Source organism: Sebastes umbrosus, chromosome 16, assembly GCF_015220745.1.
Source record: "Sebastes umbrosus isolate fSebUmb1 chromosome 16, fSebUmb1.pri, whole genome shotgun sequence".
NCBI lineage: Eukaryota > Metazoa > Chordata > Actinopteri > Perciformes > Sebastidae > Sebastes > Sebastes umbrosus.
This window is the reverse complement of record NC_051284.1, coordinates 21,761,226-21,785,562: the sequence shown is the minus strand read 5'-3', so window position 1 is coordinate 21,785,562 and position 24,337 is coordinate 21,761,226. Positions and strand designations below refer to the sequence as shown.

The following is a 24,337-nucleotide window of genomic DNA, read 5'->3' as shown; positions in this document are numbered from 1 at the left end:
ATATTAAACATGAACAACTCGCTCCCAAATCTAAAAACTAGAGTCCTAAAACTCAAACTTGTGATGTCATATATAGGGTGTAAAGTGTTAAGCTCCTCCATAGACAATGAATGGGGAGAGATGTTCTAGATGACACTGAGAGCACCCAGGGGAATGTTCTGAGTATACGGGAACATTTTCTGTTCCACAACTGACAACACTACAGTAGAATAAAACTCATTTGGAAATAAAAAAGAAAACAAACATTCTGTGGGTCCACAAAATCAGCTTCCCATTAATTTTCAATGGAGAAATTTTAATGAGGTAATTAAACTATTTTTTTTTAATTATTATCATTCAAAGCAAATTATTTTTGTACATCTCATCACATGTCTGAATGGAACCTTTAAGTAAGTGTTTTTATCCACCCAAGTAATAGTGCACTGTTTTAGGGAACCCTCAGTGGCTTTTAGAAGATCCACATGAAAACCGATCAGGGAGAGCAAAGAGCAGATGGGTAGCAATGACTGTTTAACCAATACCAGAGCGCAGCTACTCTGCTTTCAGAAAGGTCTATTTACCCAAAGACACAGTCCCTCTTACACAGCCCCCAGCAACGTCCCTGGACTAGTTTCAGACTAAATAATTACAAGTTGGCTGTGCTCTTCCTAGTAAACGCTGCATTTTTGCTCTGAGCTAAACAGTCATGAGATACCACAGGAACAAAGGAAACGGGCATCTTCAACAGCAAAAACAAGAACCTCTTAAAAGAGGCACGGTATTTTGCATCGTCATAGTTGTCTTTATGCACATTTCTCATTACAAGCACTAAAGAGACCATAAAGAATCTCTGTTAGAATTACATTTTCTGTCTTTCTACAGAAAGTTATCACACAGCTGTTTTGTGTTCTGGTGCTATAGGCCTATATAATAAGAAAATCTGGATTTCTTTTTTCGTCTTAAATCAAAAATATGTTTCTTTCTCTTCGGAGTAAAATTAAACAAATAATTTATAACCACATGATGACTTTTAACTATCTTTTGTCCCATTTCAAAGATGGGCAAATGGATGGAAGAAGTATTCCGATCCTCTTGAGTAAAAGCAATAACACACTGTAATAATAATAACAATGTGTTTGCGTGTATATAATATATATATCTATATAGATATGTGTGTGTGTATACGTGTATATATACATATGTATATATATATATATACATACGTATATATTGTATATGCATATGTATATATATATACATACGTATATATAAACACATATATACACATATATACATATTTATATATGTATGTATGTGCTATATAAGTCCAATTTATTATTATTCATATATTATTATTATATGTGTATATATACAGTATACATATATATATTTATGTATATATATATGTATATATATATTTTGCATCTTAATAGAAGTGCTGAAGAAGGCTGGACTCAGACGTCAGCCCCTCACCCTGGCCTATCGAGGACTGGTGGAAAGCATCCTCACCAGCGGCATCGCGGGGTGGTTTGGGAACACTACCCAGGCTGAGAGGGAGTCATAAAAACTGGAGAAAAAATCCTTGGCTCTAACCTCCCCTCCATGGACACGATATACACCCAGCCCTGCAGGAGGAGGGCACAGAGACACCACCCAGCTCACTCTCTGTTCAGGTGGAGGGAATCAGGACACAACCTGAGGCACCACAGGCCAGAGAGCATCTCCACTCACAGAGCATCTCTGGTTTCACAACAGCTTCTTCCCAGCTACAATAAGACTGGTGGCAAAGGACATTAAAGAGGGACACAAATACCCCACACCTCACCTCCATACCATTATTGAAACACAGTACACCTGAACTGAATGGACTGTAATGCTGTGCAATATGCTGCCTTCCACTGTGTAATTGTTTGAAATATATTAATTATTATTTTTATTTTTTATATTTTTGAGAGTTACAAGTTCTTTTAACATGATCATGGAGCATATATACTGTATATTTGTATTCTGGGGTATCGTTCCTATGCAAAGGGTAGTTTAGTTTATTTATTGACTACACTGAGGGCGTTTTATATTTTAATAATGTATTTATTTATTGTGTTGAGTTGAATGTGTTACTTATTTTGTACTGTAATTACCTTGTGCCTTTTCTTTCTTTTTTCCTTTCTTAAAGGTCCCATATCGTGCTAATTTTCAGGTTCATTCTTGTATTTTGTGTTTCTACTAGAACATGTTTACATACTGTAATGTTAAAAAAAAACTTTATTTTCCTAATACTGTCAGCCTGAATATACCTGTATTCACCCTCTGTCTGAAACACTCCGTTTTAGCGCATTTCAACGGAATTGCAACAGAATTGCGTTGCTAGGGAACAGCTTGGGTCCAGCTGATGACATTCACATACACTGCAACAGGAAATAAACTGGGACACATTTAGAATGTTTACATTTAAAATAGAATCTAAATATTGTATATTCGTGACATCACGAATGGGCAGAAATCCTGACAGCTTGTTTTAAATGCCGAGTTTCTGAATATGGGCTGTGTGTATTTCTCTGTGGATTGAGTGTTGCGATACTTTCACAGTATTTATATAGGACTTCAGCCTGCTTTATAATAAAAAAAACATGAAAATCTCACTTTTTTATAATATGGGACCTTTAAAGCTGACTCTGACTCTGATTGTTTGCACTCTGGCAATATTTGCACTATCTGTATATATCATGTTTATTTTTGTTTAAAGCTTATTTTGTATATTGTATATTCTTAAAATTTCAATTTTTTTAATTCTATTTTATTCTAACGTTTTTATCTATTTTGTTATTATACTGTTTGACTTGCACCAACATAACCAAAGCAAATTCCTAATGTAAATCTCTTACACCTGGCAATAAACACAATTCTGATTCTGATTCTGATTCTGGTGTAAACTGCTCAGAATTCCAATGTACTTATAGGTGCAAATGACAAATAAAACTCTTGAATCTTGAATCTTGAATCTTGAATAATACAATACAATAGGTGTTTAATTTTGGCCCGCGGCCCACCATTGAGATCCAGTTTTGTCTCTCCAAGGGAAAAGTTTGGGCATCCTTTTTTTTTTTTTTTTTTTTTTTTTTTTTAATATATTTTATTAAACAAATTCAAATTTACAAACAACATGGCTCATAGATCATTGCATTCAAGTAAAAAGGACAAGGTGCATACAGAATAAGAACAAATAGAATATGTAAAATTATACATGAAAATAAGAGATGAAAATAATAATAAATTAAATTAAGGGCTAGGGCTTTACATGTAATTCGTATTCTTCTATTATACCAAGAAGTTTCAATGCATTTTTTTTTTCATGAATTTAAGGGCTTTTATGTAAGAAAGGAACTCGGAATGAAACACATTAAACCTAGGTTTCACTTTCATATACTTGGATTTGTGCAAATAAAATTTTCCAAGAATGAGAATGTTATTCCCCAGATAGTCATCTTTGTTGTTGTCCATGACAAGTCCATAAACAATGTCCTTTTGAGAGAAGTTTCCCAGATGAGAAACTTTTGGGAAAAGCCAGTCATGTATATCAAGCCATAAAGCTCCAGAATACATACAATGAAAAAATAAATGATCAGTAGTTTCAGTATCATCACAAAATACACAGTTATTGGTTTCAATTCCAAATCTTTGTCGCAAAAAATCACTGGATGGATGGTGATACACTCCGTTTAATATTTTAAAATGGATTTCTTTTGCTTTGAGAGTTATGGGGAATTTTAGATATTTAGTTCGTAACATGTGAATAGTTCCTTTCTTTTTTTTGTGATCAATTTTTTATTGGTATTTAAGCAAAATTATATTGGGTGGGGTTACAAATTGATAGATCACCAATAGAGTAAAAAAATATATATATATATAATCACAAATGTCCATGTACTAATCAATACAGAATTGGCAAGCAGCTACAGAAAAAAGAAAATGAAAAAAACAAACAAACAAACAAACAGGAAGAAGGAAAATAACAACAAACAACAACAAAAAGTAATTTAAATAAAAACTTCTGCGTGAATAAGGAATTGTATTTGACAATATGTTTGATAGCATCTCTGCAACCTTTTTCCAGAACTCTGCAACCCTTGGACACCCCCAAACCATATGGAAAAAAAGTACCTAATGCATTTTGATTGCATAAGGTGCAGTTTGGTGATGGTAAAGCTTTAAATTTATGCAATATGTGGGGGGTGAAATATGTTCTGTGTATGAAATTGAAATGTATAACTTGATGGTTGGGGTTCCTGGAAGATAGTTGGATGTTCTGCCAGATTAGTTTCCAATTTAGGTTGGAGTTATTTGGAGAGAGGTCCATCTTCCACAGTCTGTCAATAGTTAGTGGCTTACAGGAGGCCTTATGTAAGATAGAGTATATTTTCGAGACCAGTCCACTAGGGGTGAATAGTTCCTTTCTGATAGATTTGCAAAATTGAATTTCTGTAAGATATTATAGGGTATGAGATGTGATTAAACATATTTCTAATTGTTTTGTTTGGGATTTTGATTTCACTAAAGTCACAGCCAAAGTTTGGGCATCCTTGCTCCTACTGAAATGAGCTGACACGGAAGTTGCAGTACCGCCGTTTGGCCACTACGACAATCCGGATGGTCGAGCGGCGCACTTCCTGGCTCTTGGCTCCTCCTCCTCCTGCGGTACAAAAGCTCTACGCAGGAAAGCTAGCCCTCCCTCTTCTGTTGTTAATCAAGACTCGAGGTAAGTCAAAACACGTAGCTGCTTTATTAAGTAACATTTCTACCATATAGCTAACGTTAAAGTAACCTATTGTTTCGCGGTCACCTTTACCTAAATGTATATTAAACTGGGAGAACGTTTAGTCGCCTTGGTAACGGCAGTTAACTTCACTAAATGCGATTGAAAGAAGTTCGCACCGTACTTTGTTTTTCTGCTAACGTTAGCATCGTTAGCCACAATGGGGTGTGGGTCGTGTTAGCATGCTAAGCTAATGTAGCTAAGGATGACGGTACACACACGAGGTGCTAACCTGAAGCTAGTTAAGCTAACGTTAGCTTGTTAGCTCATTTTGGCCTAGCTGCCACGTAACATCACGAGCTAACATAGCTAACTAGTAATGGTGTTTGCTAGGTTGTGTAGCTGCCTCGTCATTCTAACGCTAACTTAAGACACGTTTTTTTTTAGGGCAATTTTATTTTATTGTCCTTTATTTAACCAGGTTAGTCCCATTAAGATCTTTCACAAAGGGAGACCTGGCCAAGATAGCAGCAAGACCGTTATCGTGAAAGTCAACACATACATTAAAAACTGCTCATACAAAAACACTTGACACAGTTTTGATAGTTGAAGATCAGATTGTACATTAATCCACGTAGTAGGTGCTGAAAACCTTAAAAGCGTTATTTCCCAATTTAGTCCGTACTTTGGGAACAACAAATTGCAAAATGTCCATAAAACGAAGATTATGACTTCCAGTTTTCCTTTTTAAAAGAGAAGACAAGTAAGAAGGAACATTTTTTTTAGGGCAATTTTATGTTATTGTCCTTTATTTAACCAGGTTAGTCCCATTTGAGATCTTTCACAAAGGGAGACCTGGCCAAGATAGCAGCAAGACCGTTATCGTGAAAGTCAACACATACATTAAAAACTGCTCATACAAAAACACTTGACACAGTTTTGATAGTTGAAGATCAGATTGTACATTAATCCACGTAGTAGGTGCTGAAAACCTTAAAAGCGTTATTTCCCAATTTAGTCCGTATTTTGGGAACAACAAATTGCAAAATGTCCATAAAACGAAGATTATGACTTCCAGTTTTCCTTTTTAAAAGAGAAGACAAGTAAGAAGGAACATTTTTTTTAGGGCAATTTTATGTTATTGTCCTTTATTTAACCAGGTTAGTCCCATTTGAGATCAAAGATATTTTACAAAGGGAGACCTGGTTCAAGACAGTTATAGTGAAAGTCAACACATAAATTAAAAACATTATAAAACTTGAGAAGACAAGTAAGAAGGAACATTTTTTTTAGGGCAACTTTATTTTATTGTCCTTTATTTAACCAGGTTAGTCCCATTTGAGATCAAAGATATTTTACAAAGGGAGACCTGGTTCAAGACAGTTATAGTGAAAGTCAACACATAAATTAAAAACATTATAAAACTTGAGAAGACAAGTAAGAAGGAACATTTTTTTTTAGGGCAACTTTATTTTATTGTCCTTTATTTAACCAGGTTAGTCCCATTTGAGATCAAAGATATTTTACAAAGGGAGACCTGGTTCAAGATAGCAGCAAGACAGTTATAGTGAAAGTCAACACATAAATTAAAAACATTATAAAACTTGAGAAGACAAGTAAGAAGGAACATTTTTTTAGGGCAATTTTATTTTATTGTCCTTTATTTAACCAGGTTAGTCCCATTTGAGATCAAAGATATTTTACAAAGGGAGACCTGGTTCAAGACAGTTATAGTGAAAGTCAACACATAAATTAAAAACATTATAAAACTTGAGAAGACAAGTAAGAAGGAACATTTTTTTTAGGGCAATTTTATTTTATTGTCCTTTATTTAACCAGGTTAGTCCCATTTGAGATCAAAGATATTTTACAAAGGGAGACCTGGTTCAAGATAGCAGCAAGACAGTTATAGTGAAAGTCAACACATAAATTAAAAACATTATAAAACTTGCTCATACAAAAACACTTGACACAGTTTTGATAGTAGAAGATCAGATTGTACATTAATCCACGTAGTAGGTGCCGAAAACCTTAAAAGCGTTCTTTCCCAATTTATTTAGTCCGTACTTTGGGAACAACAAATTGCAAAATGTCCATAGAACGAAGATTATGACTTCCAGTTTTCCTTTTTAAAAGAGAAGACAAGTAAGAAGGACAATTTTTTTTTAGGGCAATTTTATGTTATTGTCCTTTATTTAACCAGGTTAGTCCCATTTGAGATCAAAGATATTTTACAAAGGGAGACCTGGTTCAAGATAGCAGCAAGACAGTTATAGTGAAAGTCAACACATAAATTAAAAACATTATAAAACTTACTCATACAAAAACACTTGACACAGTTTTGATAGTTGACGATCAGGTTGTACATTATTCCAAGCAGTAGGTGCCAAATACCTAAATGCTTTCTTTCCAAATTCAGTCCGTCCTTTGGGAACAACAAATTGCAAAATGTCCATAGAACGAAGATTATGACTTCCAGTTTTCCTTTTTAAAAGAGAAGACAAGTAAGAAGGAACATTTTTTTTTAGGGCAATTTTATGTTATTGTCCTTTATTTAACCAGGTTAGTCCCATTTGAGATCAAAGATATTTTACAAAGGGAGACCTGGTTCAAGACAGTTATAGTGAAAGTCAACACATAAATTAAAAACATTATAAAACTTGAGAAGACAAGTAAGAAGGAACATTTTTTTTTAGGGCAATTTTATTTTATTGTCCTTTATTTAACCAGGTTAGTCCCATTTGAGATCAAAGATATTTTACAAAGGGAGACCTGGTTCAAGATAGCAGCAAGACAGTTATAGTGAAAGTCAACACATAAATTAAAAACATTATAAAACTTGAGAAGACAAGTAAGAAGGAACATTTTTTTAGGGCAATTTTATTTTATTGTCCTTTATTTAACCAGGTTAGTCCCATTTGAGATCAAAGATATTTTACAAAGGGAGACCTGGTTCAAGACAGTTATAGTGAAAGTCAACACATAAATTAAAAACATTATAAAACTTGAGAAGACAAGTAAGAAGGAACATTTTTTTTTAGGGCAATTTTATGTTATTGTCCTTTATTTAACCAGGTTAGTCCCATTTGAGATCAAAGATATTTTACAAAGGGAGACCTGGTTCAAGATAGCAGCAAGACAGTTATAGTGAAAGTCAACACATAAATTAAAAACATTATAAAACTTGCTCATACAAAAACACTTGACACAGTTTTGATAGTAGAAGATCAGATTGTACATTAATCCACGTAGTAGGTGCTGAAAACCTTAAAAGCGTTATTTCCCAATTTAGTCCGTACTTTGGGAACAACAAATTGCAAAATGTCCATAAAACGAAGATTATGACTTCCAGTTTTCCTTTTTAAAAGAGAAGACAAGTAAGAAGGAACATTTTTTTAAGGGCAATTTTATGTTATTGTCCTTTATTTAACCAGGTTAGTCCCATTTGAGATCAAAGATATTTTACAAAGGGAGACCTGGTTCAAGACAGTTATAGTGAAAGTCAACACATAAATTAAAAACATTATAAAGCCTGCTCATACAAAAACACTTAACACAATTTTGATAGTTGAAGATCATGTTGTTTATTATTCCAAGCAGTAGGTGCCAAATACCTAAATGCTTTCTTTCCAAATTCAGTCCGTCCTTTGGGAACAACAAATTGCAAAATGTCCATAAAACGAAGATTATGACTTCCAGTTTTCCTTTTTAAAAGAGAAGACAAGTAAGAATGAACATTTTTTTTAGGGCAATTTTATTTTATTGTCCTTTATTTAACCAGGTTAGTCCCATTTGAGATCAAAGATATTTTACAAAGGGAGACCTGGTTCAAGATAGCAGCAATACAGTTATAGTGAAAGTCAACACATAAATTAAAAACATTATAAAACTTGCTCATACAAAAACACTTGACACAGTTTTGATAGTTGAAGATCAAATTGTACATTAATCCACGTAGTAGGTGCCGAAAACCTTAAAAGCGTTCTTTCCCAATTTATTTAGTCCGTACTTTGGGAACAACAAATTGCAAAATGTCCATAGAACGAAGATTATGACTTCCAGTTTTCCTTTTTAAAAGAGAAGACAAGTAAGAAGGAACATTTTTTTTAGGGCAATTTTATGTTATTGTCCTTTATTTAACCAGGTTAGTCCCATTTGAGATCAAAGATATTTTACAAAGGGAGACCTGGTTCAAGATAGCAGCAAGACAGTTATAGTGAAAGTCAACACATAAATTAAAAACATAAAGCCTGCTCATACAAAAACACTTGACACAGTTTTGATAGTTGAAGATCATGTTGTTTATTATTCCAAGCAGTAGGTGCCAAATACCTAAATGCTTTCTTTCCAAATTCAGTCCGTCCTTTGGGAACAACAAATTGCAAAATGTCCATAGAACGAAGATTATGACTTCCAGTTTTCCTTTTTAAAAGAGAAGACAAGTAAGAAGGAACATTTTTTTTAGGGCAATTTTATGTTATTGTCCTTTATTTAACCAGGTTAGTCCCATTTGAGATCAAAGATATTTTACAAAGGGAGACCTGGTTCAAGACAGTTATAGTGAAAGTCAACACATAAATTAAAAACATTATAAAACTTGAGAAGACAAGTAAGAAGGAACATTTTTTTTAGGGCAATTTTATTTTATTGTCCTTTATTTAACCAGGTTAGTCCCATTTGAGATCAAAGATATTTTACAAAGGGAGACCTGGTTCAAGATAGCAGCAAGACAGTTATAGTGAAAGTCAACACATAAATTAAAAACATTATAAAACTTGAGAAGACAAGTAAGAAGGAACATTTTTTTTTAGGGCAATTTTATTTTATTGTCCTTTATTTAACCAGGTTAGTCCCATTTGAGATCAAAGATATTTTACAAAGGGAGACCTGGTTCAAGATAGCAGCAAGACAGTTATAATGAAAGTCAACACATAAATTAAAAACATAAAGCCTGCTCATACAAAAACACTTGACACAGTTTTGATAGTTGAAGATCATGTTGTTTATTATTCCAAGCAGTAGGTGCCAAATACCTAAATGCTTTCTTTCCAAATTCAGTCCGTCCTTTGGGAACAACAAATTGCAAAATGTCCATAGAACGAAGATTATGACTTCCAGTTTTCCTTTTTAAAAGAGAAGACAAGTAAGAAGGAACATTTTTTTTAGGGCAATTTTATGTTATTGTCCTTTATTTAACCAGGTTAGTCCCATTTGAGATCAAAGATATTTTACAAAGGGAGACCTGGTTCAAGACAGTTATAGTGAAAGTCAACACATAAATTAAAAACATTATAAAACTTGAGAAGACAAGTAAGAAGGAACATTTTTTTAGGGCAATTTTATTTTATTGTCCTTTATTTAACCAGGTTAGTCCCATTTGAGATCAAAGATATTTTACAAAGGGAGACCTGGTTCAAGACAGTTATAGTGAAAGTCAACACATAAATTAAAAACATTATAAAACTTGAGAAGACAAGTAAGAAGGAACATTTTTTTTTTAGGGCAATTTTATGTTATTGTCCTTTATTTAACCAGGTTAGTCCCATTTGAGATCAAAGATATTTTACAAAGGGAGACCTGGTTCAAGATAGCAGCAAGACAGTTATAGTGAAAGTCAACACATAAATTAAAAACATTATAAAACTTGCTCATACAAAAACACTTGACACAGTTTTGATAGTAGAAGATCAGATTGTACATTAATCCACGTAGTAGGTGCTGAAAACCTTAAAAGCGTTATTTCCCAATTTAGTCCGTACTTTGGGAACAACAAATTGCAAAATGTCCATAAAACGAAGATTATGACTTCCAGTTTTCCTTTTTAAAAGAGAAGACAAGTAAGAAGGAACATTTTTTTAAGGGCAATTTTATGTTATTGTCCTTTATTTAACCAGGTTAGTCCCATTTGAGATCAAAGATATTTTACAAAGGGAGACCTGGTTCAAGACAGTTATAGTGAAAGTCAACACATAAATTAAAAACATTATAAAGCCTGCTCATACAAAAACACTTAACACAATTTTGATAGTTGAAGATCATGTTGTTTATTATTCCAAGCAGTAGGTGCCAAATACCTAAATGCTTTCTTTCCAAATTCAGTCCGTCCTTTGGGAACAACAAATTGCAAAATGTCCATAAAACGAAGATTATGACTTCCAGTTTTCCTTTTTAAAAGAGAAGACAAGTAAGAATGAACATTTTTTTTAGGGCAATTTTATTTTATTGTCCTTTATTTAACCAGGTTAGTCCCATTTGAGATCAAAGATATTTTACAAAGGGAGACCTGGTTCAAGATAGCAGCAATACAGTTATAGTGAAAGTCAACACATAAATTAAAAACATTATAAAACTTGCTCATACAAAAACACTTGACACAGTTTTGATAGTTGAAGATCAAATTGTACATTAATCCACGTAGTAGGTGCCGAAAACCTTAAAAGCGTTCTTTCCCAATTTATTTAGTCCGTACTTTGGGAACAACAAATTGCAAAATGTCCATAGAACGAAGATTATGACTTCCAGTTTTCCTTTTTAAAAGAGAAGACAAGTAAGAAGGAACATTTTTTTTAGGGCAATTTTATGTTATTGTCCTTTATTTAACCAGGTTAGTCCCATTTCAGATCAAAGATATTTTACAAAGGGAGACCTGGTTCAAGATAGCAGCAAGACAGTTATAGTGAAAGTCAACACATAAATTAAAAACATTATAAAACTTGCTCATACAAAAACACTTGACACAGTTTTGATAGTTGAAGATCAGGTTGTACATTATTCCAAGCAGTAGGTGCCAAATACCTAAATGCTTTCTTTCCAAATTCAGTCCGTCCTTTGGGAACAACAAATTGCAAAATGTCCATAGAACGAAGATTATGACTTCCAGTTTTCCTTTTTAAAAGAGAAGACAAGTAAGAAGGAACTAAACCCAGAATGAGTTTTGTAGATAAACGCATACCAATGACTGAGGCGACAAGCACATGAGGCAATGAAACTAAAAATCAACTAACTAATAAGGCAGCTAAAATGGTTAACTAACTCTTTTGGGGTATATCCCCCCAGACAGAAAATGTGAGATGACAGCAACATGGCGTACAAACTCGACATATTATCAAGTCACGTTAGCTCTTCCGATAGTTAGCCAGCCATATATGATTGCTCCACCTTGGGATAATTGTTTTGTAAAGGTAAAGAAATGTGTGGGAAATTGTTAAGCGCTTGAGTTGGAGAGAACAGATTGACTGGGTTAGTAAAAAAAACAAATAAATCTATTGGAATAATAAGGGTTAGTCCTCTTTGTCACCACAAACTGTCTCCTTACTCTTTATTATAGTCTAATTTAGCCCTATCTTTCATATTGTAATATAGCTTTGGGCGAGTACTTTTCCTACAAACCTTCATAAAATTTGAGTTCTCCAAAAACGTTTTGTGAGGATTGCAACTTGATCAGTCACACATCTCTGCTCTATTTAAGAAACTTGAGATTTCTTACTATTTATGATATCAATATTTCTCAAATGTGTTTTTATTTATAAGATACTTTCTGGTGGGAATATTCCCAGAAGTCTTTACAGAAATGTATTCAATATCCTCCTCACAAACGCTAACCATACCCTGCCTGACAACAGACACACACACACTTGTCTTTTTTTTAATATATTGTATTGTTGTTATTATATATCTTGTCCTAGATGTTTGTTATCACTATTATGTAGTCATATTATTTCTTTATATTAATCTTGTCTCTAGGTTGAGGCTTCAGATAAGCCCAGTGGGTTTTTTGCCTCTTCCTGCACTGTATATTATTTATTTTTTTGTTGTGTTGTATGGTCTTAAATTGTGCAAAACAAATAAACGAAAAAAATAAAAATTGTATCGGCGTTAGCTTGGAAAGATGCAATGTGTAGCAAAGCACTTAATTGTTCTCCTCTGATTTCAGGTTATTGATTTAGAAGCAATTATTGCTGAAACGAAAAAGAACACCACATCATGGACCAACACCTCGATTTTTGTGCTGACCATGATGACTCTGGGGAATCTGGGGCCTCCGACACAATTCCAATGCAGTGCTCTGCACTCAGGAAGAATCACTTTGTCGTGATGAAAAACCGTGCATGTAAGATCGTTGAAATGACTACCTCCAAGACTGGCAAGCATGGACATGCCAAGGTAAAAACCTCCTTGTGAATCCATTGGAATTCAGAGCTTAAGGCACGTTTGTGACCTAGCTTGCTTCCCAGTTTTACAAGTAACCCCCTGCTTGCCCTGGCCTGAGGCCAAATCTAATCTTATGGTGTTTTTCCCAGGTTCATCTCATAGGAATTGACATATTTAATGGGAAGAAGATTGAAGATATCTGCCCATCTACCCACAACATGGATGTCCCAAATGTTATAAGGAAAGAATTCACGGTGAGATGACTCTGCTGGATCACTTGGTGTAACCAACATTACATCAAAACAAGTTTGTGCTGGAAGGCAATAATTGTTTCCCTGGTCATTGTTGGGTGTTTTGGCATTTGTTTAGACCCCACCAGTGCATCCATTTCCCATTTATGTTTTGAATTTGATATAACCTAATCCTCATGGAACAAGTTTGGTGTGAGAAAATGAATGCTTTCTTGATTGCTAAATAGGTGTGTCACATGCGTTAGAGCTGAGCTGTCTCTTCAATAGTTGTGAAAGGATGTACAGGTTTTGAACTGGTTAAACAGGTTTTGGCTTGGCCAACAAGCAGTCTCTTCTGCCCTGCTTAGAGGCCTCTTTTGGGATGGCAATTCTCTAAAAAACACAAGCAAACAATGGTTGGTGTATTGGTGGGAAGACTAGATTTAGTTTTTAGGGTCAGTTTTGTTCAACAGAATTTGTGCTTTATGGTCTCTGTTGTATTGTTAATGTGGCAAAAGATTCTGGTAAATAACATATTTCCTTAAGTATATTTCTGCGACACTCACCATGGTAGGGCTGCACTATTATGGCTAATTTCTTTTCACCAATGGCGTTAATCGGTTAAAAATCTTAATGTCGGTTAAACGGTTAATTATCAACATCCCTAATATGCTGCTTAGAGCTTGTGTTGGGAAGTTTAACAGGTCATACTTCTCTATTTATACTGTATATCTATTCTAACATCTTCAAACAACTGTATTCAAGTTTCTCGCCAAAATCGATATTTTACAAGATGACATTTGAACGCATCATGATAGGGTTATAATTTACCATCGCCCAATACTCTTATTATTTCTATAATAAATTTGTGAGTGGCAAACAAAAAAGTACTTGCGTGTCACAGTGGCAGGCAGTGAAAAAGGTGTTCCAGAACGACCCTGAGGACAAATTTCGAATCAAACTGTCTATTTCTTTCGTGATCTGATGTTGATTGGGCTTTACATACTGTACACAACATGAAGCTGTCCATGAGTTAGAGTTAGGAGAGTTACTTTAATGATATAATAATCTGCCGTGCAGCCTGATCTGGTGTGAATGCAGCCTAAGAGTGATGCCACTATTGATGTTCTACTGTTGTGCTTTGGAATGCCACCTAAGATTAGGTTGACTGGCACTGGTTATACATTATTTCTCCATTTAAAAAATAAATAAATATTAAACCATATTAATGTTTTAACTGTTAACTTTTTTTTTGTTCTTTACCTGATGGCACATTTAGTTGGTAAACATCGAGGATGAGTTCCTTTCGTTAATGGATGACAATGGAGAAATGAGAGACGACCTTAAACTGCCAGCGGGTGACTTGGGCAAAGAAATCCAGAAGCGGTTTGACCAAGGAGAGACGTTGATGGTGAGTTTCTGTTGCTTGAGGATGAAAATAAAATCATCTTACTGGTAATGGCCAAACTGGAACAACTGTAAAACAGTTAATTCTTTTTATATGTTGCATTTCCATAAAGTCATAGAGCAAATATCCAGAAATCTGCTGTGTTCACTGATATTTTATCAAACTTTGACATTGTCTCAGAACTGCCCCTAACATATAAGAATCAAACTGTTGGCGTAATGCAGCTTTTATGAGTTGGTCTAATACCGTGTCCTAACTGGATGCGAGCGTCCAACTATCGCTCGGGCGCTCTATGTCCACACTGAATGCGTTAAATATGCACTTCTGTCCTACGACATATTAAAAAAACATGTAATATCAGCTGTGTGCTCCATAATCAGACTGGAGACGTAACTGCTTAAAAGATGGGTTAGTAGTACTTGCTATCTACATTTTATATTGTGATAGTTACTGGAAATTACATAATATAGCCCGCCATGCATCCTGCTCGTGCCCGGGATGCGACAACAGCACAGGCAGTGACACAGACAAGTGCTGAGATACGGTAAACAGGGAATTAAACAGATTAATCTAACATTATGACGGATTTCTTCATACCCACAATTTAAGTTAATAAAAATTAAATGTGGATGTTTCACTCGCCAGTTGTTGTCCCTGTTTAGTGTAACATTAGTCCATTGTGTATCCCACAATACTGAACAAAATAATCCAAACAGGTAGAAGATGTAAGAGGAGCACAGGATGCTTTTCTTGCTCTCTTTGTCCTCCTGCGTTTTAATGCACCCGATTTGTAGGTCTTTCTGTTTTTTCTATTGAGCTACATTAAAAAAACACACGCAAACGGGAGCGGATCAAAATGAGGCTTCGTACTGATACTGTAGTGAAGGCTCCTTTTCCATAGTTGTCTCTTTTGTGCTGTGCTTTTCTTGACCCCAGGTACCTCGTAATAGTTTTTCTGTGGTGGACACTATGCATACAGCTGCAGGCGTCAATGCTTGTGCTCAAAGTGACAATAATCAAGTTAATGTCCTCTACATCCAGGACAATTGACCCGGTTTTCTCCAACTGACAGCGGCCCTGACGGCTCAGTTTAACTAAACTAATCAGCTGTTCTCGTCCATGTTGCTGCGTCCTCAACGCGTGCGACAGAAAAAATAGGAACAGCGCGTCCAGCTGTTTGTCTGCGTGCCGTACTCCGTGAGCACGGCGTACCTTTAGCAAGTGTTCGGTTGGGAAACAGAGTGTGTGTGTGGCGGCGGTGAGTGTGGGGTTGGTGGCGATATATCTTTGAACGTAGCAGTGTGTGTACAGTTTATTTGTCGGTGAATAAATGCTACTGCTCCCGTGTCTTGCTAGCCGCCTGCTGATTAAAGTGAAGGGGGTTAGCTCTGGCGTAAGCAACAACACTGGCTCAAACTCTCTTAAGGTGGGCTGTTATGGTGGACCAGCTATTCTCCTTTAAGTCACAAGCCGCTCCTGAGTTTTGCTCGCTTTTTATTTAATCTTTAATATTTTAACTGATAGCATTAATCCGCAAAAATTCTTAATGTCGGTTAACGGTTAATTATTAACATCCCTACTATTGACATTCAGGCAGAATAAAGGGGTCATTACTCTGCAGAAAAAAAACTTAATTGTGAGACAACTGGTCTCAGATCTTATTTTTCTCCTCCCTTTTCAGATCAGTGTGCTGAACGCTATGAAGGAGGAAATGGCAGTCAGCTGTAAATTGTCTAACGAACAGGATTGAAACCGCACCCTCCTATTCTCCAGTATGGCTTTGACGCCTCATCAAAGCGACCGGTCTTCACCCCACATCCCCACCAGTTTCCCCGCTTGTCAACTGAAGTCTGGGAACTGGACTGGGTCAGCTTCTTCTACTTTACCTTGGGGTCAGGGCTGACTGACATTTCAATCAATGAAGTTATCCACCTGTAGCCATCACAGCTTAACTTTCCAATGGCTACTGCTATTATTCCAGGAATTCCAAATGACATTCCAGCAATTTTAACATTCTTTTTAGTCTAAGGGTGATATACTTTTTTTTTTTTCTGTGTGCATTACTTTTTAAATCCTTATTGTCCCTTTTTTTCTGAATGAAATGTGGAGCATTTGAGTTGGTTGTGAGCATGTATGTCAAGGCTTGTTTCCAGTTGAGATGCTGCATCTTGCTTTCAACTTAAAGTCTCCCTTTTATAGGATTGTATCTCTTCTGGCTAATTTGACATCTCAAAGAAGCTCCAGCTCTACTTGGTACACAGCTCAGAGAGCCTAAAAATATAACTTCATTGATGGCTGGTACATTCATTTCTGTCTTTTGACGATTAAAACCCATGCATTCAAATACACACTTATAATTGTCAATTGACTTGTATACACATCCCAGTTAGCTACGAACTAGGAAGGAGGTTATGTTTTCACTGCCGTTGGTTTGTATGTTTGTTTGTCCGTTAGCAGGATTACTCCAAAAGTCTGCGATGGATTTGAATGAAATTTTGGAGGGGTGGGCTGTGGCACAATGAACAATCCATTAGATTTTGGTGGTGATCTGGATTCAGGAATATTTTTAAAGATTCCGATCAGCCTGAGCATTAAAACCACAGGGTATAACACATGCGCAGTGAAACTGATGACGCGTGACCCCGCCTCCTTCTGAGAGCAGAGAGATCCGTGTGTGGAAGCTGCTGGCCGTCCGCGGTGAGAAAGAACAAAGCTGTAACAGACAGAATGACAAACAACGTAGTGTAACATTATACAGACATAACGAGGCTGCTTAATGAGAGACATCCGCCGATACGTTACACTGAAACACATCGTGTTAATAATAAGCCGACCACCTCACGTAACCGCCATCTGTGAGCTGTGATCTGTTTTTAAAGTCACGCGTTGGCGGAGGTCTGCGTTCTCCGAGTGTAATTTTAGTTTACTTTTGCATTTCAACTGCAGATCTCACGACAAGATTTGCATCTAGCCGGGTCTCTGTAAAATCGGGTGTCTAAGCTGTTCTGAAGCCCAACGGGTGTTTGAGTGCGGCCATTTTTTCTTCTTTTTTTCCTTTCACTTGAGGCCTTTACGAGCTGACAAATGTATAGAAAATATTAGCAACGTCACAATGCTAAAGAGAATTCTTAGCACACAATAGTGGAAACGAGGTAGCCTAATCTAGATGGTAGTTCCGCTGTGGGTTATGCAAGTCTTGTTGTCATGGGAGACTTTGGTGCCCAAGAAAAGAATAGATAAGTGTTAACCATTGAGCTATATTTTTGGGTGCGGGTGGGGGAAAGTAGTTGTAGAAAGTGGTAGGTCTGTTTGCAGTTCATTAGGATTTTTAAGCATTTTGTGCAGAGTTCACACTCTACAGCGGATTGTGGCACACATGAATTTTTATGAAATGCCAATATGGCAAATGGTTGGTTTTGTAAGTTTACATCCATACAAAAAACTATTGCTGGGAGACATCGGGTAATTGCAAGAAGAATGCACTGCATTAACATGGTTTGATGTGAAATCTGCATTTACATGCAGGTAGTCAGTTTTCTCCCCTACCTCCTACCATAAAATTACAACTGTAAAAGTCTTGTGTATTAGCAATATATTTGAAGCCCTGCAGCCAGAGTGTTTTTTCTTTTTTTCCCTGATCTGATCACTTGCACCGGTGGTGAAGTGAGGACGGACAGACTCTGGAAGTCTTTCAAGAGTGCATGTGTTAAGAAACTTACAAATAACATGCAATTCAACTGTGGATATCACTTATTTGGATTTTTAGTTTGACAAAATTTCAAGTTTTGGTCATTATCATGTGCTCTTGTAAAAAACCCTGTTATAAACTCAGTTAAGCATATACATGGTCAAGAAATTGATTTCTCTAGTCCCTTACACTGGGTAAGGGAAGTGATTTAATGACATTTTATGATGTCGGGATTACTGCCAAAAGTTGACAATAATCAGATTAGTTAAATGCGTGTAAACACTGATTGTAATATTAATATTGGAAGGTATTTGGTCCAGCTTTAAAGTTTATACAACGGCAGCTGGTCTGTTATTTTTGTTCAGTCCAGCTTAAGTATTTTTTACTCCTGTCAAGGCACCAAAGTAATCCTCTGTATGTTGTATTAAGTTCTACATTAATTTTGCTTCTCAACATTCAGTTGTTCAATGTGTGGTGTTTTCCCTGAAAAATATCTATATGTTAGGAGCTGTGGCATCACAAACAGTAGCTTTCAACTCTCCTGGTCATCTAAATTTTCACTTATGGTACAAAACAGCACAACAGTACTCTGGACTGCAAGGACCTAAGTTGGAAGCCACATAACTGTAGTGTACTAATGGTACGTTTCACATAGTATTCATTTCTTTAAGCAGGAGTAAAAAAAAAAAAAGTGTCTGACCAGGAAATGAACGCAGGCAGCAGTGGGGTGGGGGGGCACATGCAAGACAACTTGAAGTCCCTGCTCGCCTTCATAAGCACATAAATCCTCTCACAACTTCAGCCTGCTGCGACACAAACCTGATTTTTTATTAATCAGCGCAAAGAGGGTGTGTAAAACAAAACTCGTTATATGCAAATTACAGGAAACGCAAGCAAAAGCTGTACTGAAGGTAAACCTGTGTGAGCAGTGAGCCTACACACACTGTGGCGTTGTGCTCTGTCCTTTTATTTTGGTTGCAAATATGCCATCGTGTCTGCGAAAACCAGTTTAGTGTGTACAATACTGCTTCCTTAAATCCATGGCTAGATTTCCAAAAGTATCCAAATGCTAATATCCAATCAATAGTGCTGTTTAATAGATGTGGTATGAGGTTTCTATGCTAAACCACATTCCCTCCACCTCCACAGCCCTAACAGAAGATGTCATTCTTCCTCAAGCCATATTTGTGCCCCGTTGTGTGTCTATAACCGATGCCAGACGCAGGGAAATTGACTCCTTTCTCATCTTCAGTTCCCTCTTATTATTAAGCTGGACTCCGATATGTAGCACTAATTACCACCACGCAGGACTGACCTCTGATTCCATTTGAGAAAAATGTTTACACTGTCCTGTCCTCGTTGGCTTCACATGCTGATCTAGGGTCAGAGACTGCTAGGGATACAACTGCAAGTGTCATGAGGGCAGATTCTCTCAGGGCCCCAAAACAGAGTGTTAAAAGAGATGTGTTACTTTATCGGTGTCAGCAATGAGGGGTAATAAATTAGATTATCAGGATTGTTTTCAGTTTGATTAATCTGTCTCACAAGTCTATACTATTCTGGTATTGGAGAGTGTTACATTTCCTGTCCCCCCCCCGTCCCCTCCAAATCTTCTCTGGTGCCTCTCATCAAAGGCATTGTCTGCTTCACATTTCCTTTTTCTCTTTTAAAGCTATTTCAATTGTCTTGCAAGAAACTGGTTTATTTGTATGTTTAGACCACAGGTATTGTGTTATAGGGAATATGTGATTTACTCAGTCTTGTACTTTATGTTACCGGTGTATGTAGGGGGAAGGGGTTTTAGGGGTTATTTCTACAGCTTGGCGCAGGTCTCTTTCTTCCTTTTAATGTTTGATTTTTCGGGGGAAATCTGACCTTTAGCCTCTTCTGGGACATAAAGGTTCCTCTATTCTAACTAATGTACGGATGCTGTCTAAAAATTACAACTGTCTGTACTGTATAAGCAAAATAAAGAGCATTCAGATGTTACTGGCTACATTCGACATTGGTTTTCTAAATGACAAATGGCTCAATGTAACACATCACAACAAAGGGTTTCTATTTTTTGATTACCTCGCTGGACTAATAAAGTCATAACTTTAAAAGAAAAAGTGGTAATATAACTAGAATAAAGTCATATTACAAGAAAAAAGTGGTAATATTACGAGAATAAAGTCGAATGTCGAATTTTTTCAGATCTTTTTTTTCAGACTTTTTGTCCAACATTTTTCAGACTTTTTTTCAAACTTATTTTTCAGACTTTCTATTTCGGGCATTTTTCAGATCTTTTTTTTCAAACATTATTTGTCCGACATTTTTCAGACTTATTTTTCAGACTTTCTATTTCGGACATTTTTCAGATCTTTTTTTTACCAGACATCTTACAGACCTTTTTGGACGTTTTTTCAGACTTTTTGTTTCGGACATTTTTTGAGATTTTTTTTTCGGAAATTTTTCAGATATGTTTTTTCAGACTTTTTTTCGGGCATTTTTCAGATCTTTTTTTTTCGGACATTTTTTCAGATCTTTTTTTTCAGACTTTTGTTGTCCGACATTTTTCAGACTTTCTATTTCGGACATTTTTCAGATCTTTTTTTTTTCCAACTTTTTTTTTTCAGACATCTTACAGACTTTTTTTGGACATTTTTTCAGACTTATTTTTCCAACAATAATAAATAAATTAATAATCATATCGCGAGAGTTTCGCAATCTGCGTCTTACCTTTTAGCCACCAAGGAGATGGCACACAATTGATGCCAGCCTATTTTCCCAGCTGCAATTTGATTGGCTATTAGCCAAGTAGGTCTCCTGTTGACATTAAGCTCGTAGTGTTTCGGACATTTTTTCAGACTTTTTTTGGGGAAATTTTTCAGATCTGTTTTTTCAGACTTTTTTCGTCCGACATTTTATCAGACTTTTTTTCAGACTTTCTATTTCGGACATTTTTCAGATCTTTTATTTTCCAACTTTTTTTTTCAGACATCTTACAGACCTTTTTGGAATTTTTTTCAGACTTTTTTTTGGAAGTTTTTCAGATCTTTTTTCTCGGACATTTTTTCAGATCTTTTTTTTCAGACTTTTTTTGGGCAAACAACCCAAAATGGCAGTGCATTCAACCAGGGATATTGAGCAGCAATAGCAATTTGAGGAGAACAGATATGATGCGCAGTGGGATTATCACCTGTGTTAGACTATGGGACGTGAAATAGCACATTAAGTAATATTCTGGTTTTTGCATCTGTCCTCTGGATTGCAGATTGGCTTCCAGCTGCTGGGCTGGGTCCATGTTGTAATAATCAAATTTATACAGTATATATGCCACTTTAGTTTCTCAGTGTTGGAGAGCATGCAGACATGTCATTGAAGCCATATATGGCAATGCAGCATTGTGTAGATTGATATGTGCCAAATACTGAAAGTATCTCATCACAAAATGCATTGATGTTAAATGCCCAGTAGATGGCAGTGAAGCATCACATTTTATAGCTGAAAAAAAGGTTGTTTGTCTGTCTGTTTAGTAAAATCTTGGATATCTAACTTTACAAGTGAGAGTCAGAACAGTAGTGATAGTGAAAGTGGTTTAGAAAGCCATGCACATGTTATGGCAGTGGTTCCTAACCTTTTTCCTTAAGGTGCCCCTTCTATCATTGAGTAAACTGACGGCCCCTGACTAATATTTTATGGATATTTTATATTATATTCAGTGCATAACAATAACAGTACAGAGCAACTGATAAACTGTACAATTAACCCAAATAGTGAATGCAATAATTTCAGGAAGTCTGTGTAAAATGAGCAATTTGGATGAATTTTAAGTAGATTATTTCCTGTGAATATTGCATCGCTATTGCAATAACATAGACTTTTAATACAGTTCTCTGTATTGTGTGAGTGTGTGTGTGTGTGTGTGTGTGTGTTTTTAACAATCATACACACTTAAGAGGCTTCTTTTTGACAAATTCAGCGTTTTCTTTTCCCTGACGTTTGACCATTGTTCTATTAGCTCTTTAGTTGTTTTAACTACGTACTTTTCTAACGCAGGACGAGGCTGTTTAGCAGAGAGTGAATGTGTTCAGGACTTCACCGTGCCCTTATCCTGAGAGATTTGTTTTAAGTTTATTTTAAAAAAAATAATCCAAACTTTAAAAGTAACAATTTAATTTAGTTTTCTTCACAGAAATGAATGAAACCCTGAGATATAGGCTAGCGGTATATTTTTTAAAAAGTTGTCTCACAACCTTTAAAATCAAGAAGGTCTCGCGACCCCATGTGAAGCCTTGGTGACCCCTAGTGGGGGTCATGACCCCCGGGTTGGGAATCAGTGTGTTATTGCATTAACGAACCTAATGTACACGGACTAGTGGTTGCTCTGCAGCTGTGCATGATAGCACCCACATGTGGCAACAAGTGATAAATGTTTCTACTATTTGACTTAAAGCTGAAGTAGACGAGATTGGAGCAAATATGATTAAAAAAGTTGTTTTTATAAAACGGTTGCTATATCCTGACAGTAGTACATGAAACAGGTAACCTGAAAAAAATCATGTGCCTCTGTGTCCTCCGGTGCTCCTAACGGCATCTGCAAGATTTCACATACCAGAGGAAAACAAGCAGTCAGAGCTGATCTGAGGTCCGCTGTCCAGCTGTTGTCTATGAGAGCCCGCTGTCAATCACTCGTGAACTCCAACCAAACGGTCAATCTAGGCAGCGCTGATCAAATTTGAATCAATATTCTGTTACTGTAATGCCTATTTCTCGCCTCAAATGTTTCCAGAATCATCTTGTAGTGCACGGTTCAACTGTAAAATTAGAAAGTTTGTGACGCCGCCACCATTGTGTAATCTGGTGAAGGAACGCCATGTTCCGGAGCACAGCCAATAGGAACACTCTCTCAATGAAATGACCTGTGATGGGTCAAAGTCTCCCGTCACAGGCTAGATTTTCTAAAGCCTGAAAACAGAGCCATGAGGAGGAGCAGAAGTCTAGTTTTCTCTCAGAACACTTGAATTACAATATGCTGAAAGGTTATTATGGAATGTTTGCCCAATGATGCCAAAAATAGACTGCCTACTGCTGCTTTAAGCACCTGCAGATGTCATGTTCTGGCTGTGCCAGTCTTTATTAGTTATGTTTATGTGATTTTGGTTTGTGTTTGGCTTCTTTTATATTCTTATTCCAGTTTCCTGTTTTATTTTGTAGTTCACTCCTCCTGTGTCTTGTCTGGTTTTACTTCCCTCCTTTGTTTTCCCGCCTTTTGTTGATTGTCTGCCCCGCCCTGATTTGTTTCACCTGTGTGTAATCATGTCTTGTATTTAAGCCTGTGTGTTCCCCTCTGTCCTTGTCGGTTCGTTTGTCTCTCCAGCCCCCGTCTACCTTGTCCTCCATGTTTCCTGTTACCTCCTGCTCTGATCCTCGTGTTTCCCTGGTTAGTGATTTTTGGTTTTGGTCCTCTGTTTGGTTTTTGTTGTTTGTTTCTATTTGTTGTTTTGTTCTTGGTTCCCCTCCCTGCCTTTTGTGTTTTGGATTTTCTCAGCTTAGTATTATTAAAGCTCGCTTTTATTTCAACTATTTTCCTGCCTGTTACTCTGCATTTGGGTTCCATGTTAAATTCACCCCACACCGTGACAGCAGATCATGCCATGTTTGTGGCTTTTAGCAACGATGAGGCACTCCACATGATTTGCTGGAGGGACGTCCACTCTGATACAGGACTTCACTTTAAAAAGGACGGTGTCAATAATCACAATGCCCCTTTTCAAACAAGGCCACCTCCTCTCAGCCCTGCCTCTTACAAATTATGCATTTGCATACGTTTTTTGGAAGAAACTCTACATTGCTTCCCTTCACATCCCGCGTGGAGTCACCTTGCAGTCCCCACAGACTGAACCCATTAAGGCCCCTCCACGGCCATTACAGAGAAACCTCCAGTGTTTCTTTCCTCCTGGAGCGTTTTACTGGGATCGTCTGAACTCTTTCAAGGCTCGGTGTGGCGATCTAAGCGGGGATTGTGGAGGGGATTGGCAGAAGTTTTATGGGCCATTCCACAGCGCTCCAAGGCTGTTTATCCAGACGGTGAAGCCGTTGGCTTCCTGCTCGACGTTCGGAGGAGATGAACCGGTTTGGAATGATTG

General features: G+C 36.5%; 1 protein-coding gene across 1 annotated transcript; it reads left to right on the top strand.

The window, feature by feature from the left end:
- The first annotated feature begins 4,591 nt into the window (after positions 1-4,591).
- Positions 4,592-16,866, top strand: eif5a2 (eukaryotic translation initiation factor 5A2). Its single transcript, XM_037747205.1, has 5 exons — positions 4,592-4,732; positions 12,663-12,892; positions 13,030-13,134; positions 14,390-14,521; positions 16,200-16,866. The coding sequence occupies exons 2-5, from the start codon at positions 12,713-12,715 to the stop codon at positions 16,266-16,268; spliced, it is 486 nt and encodes a 161-aa protein (XP_037603133.1). The 5' UTR covers positions 4,592-4,732; positions 12,663-12,712; the 3' UTR covers positions 16,269-16,866.
- Positions 16,867-24,337: the final 7,471 nt, after the last annotated feature.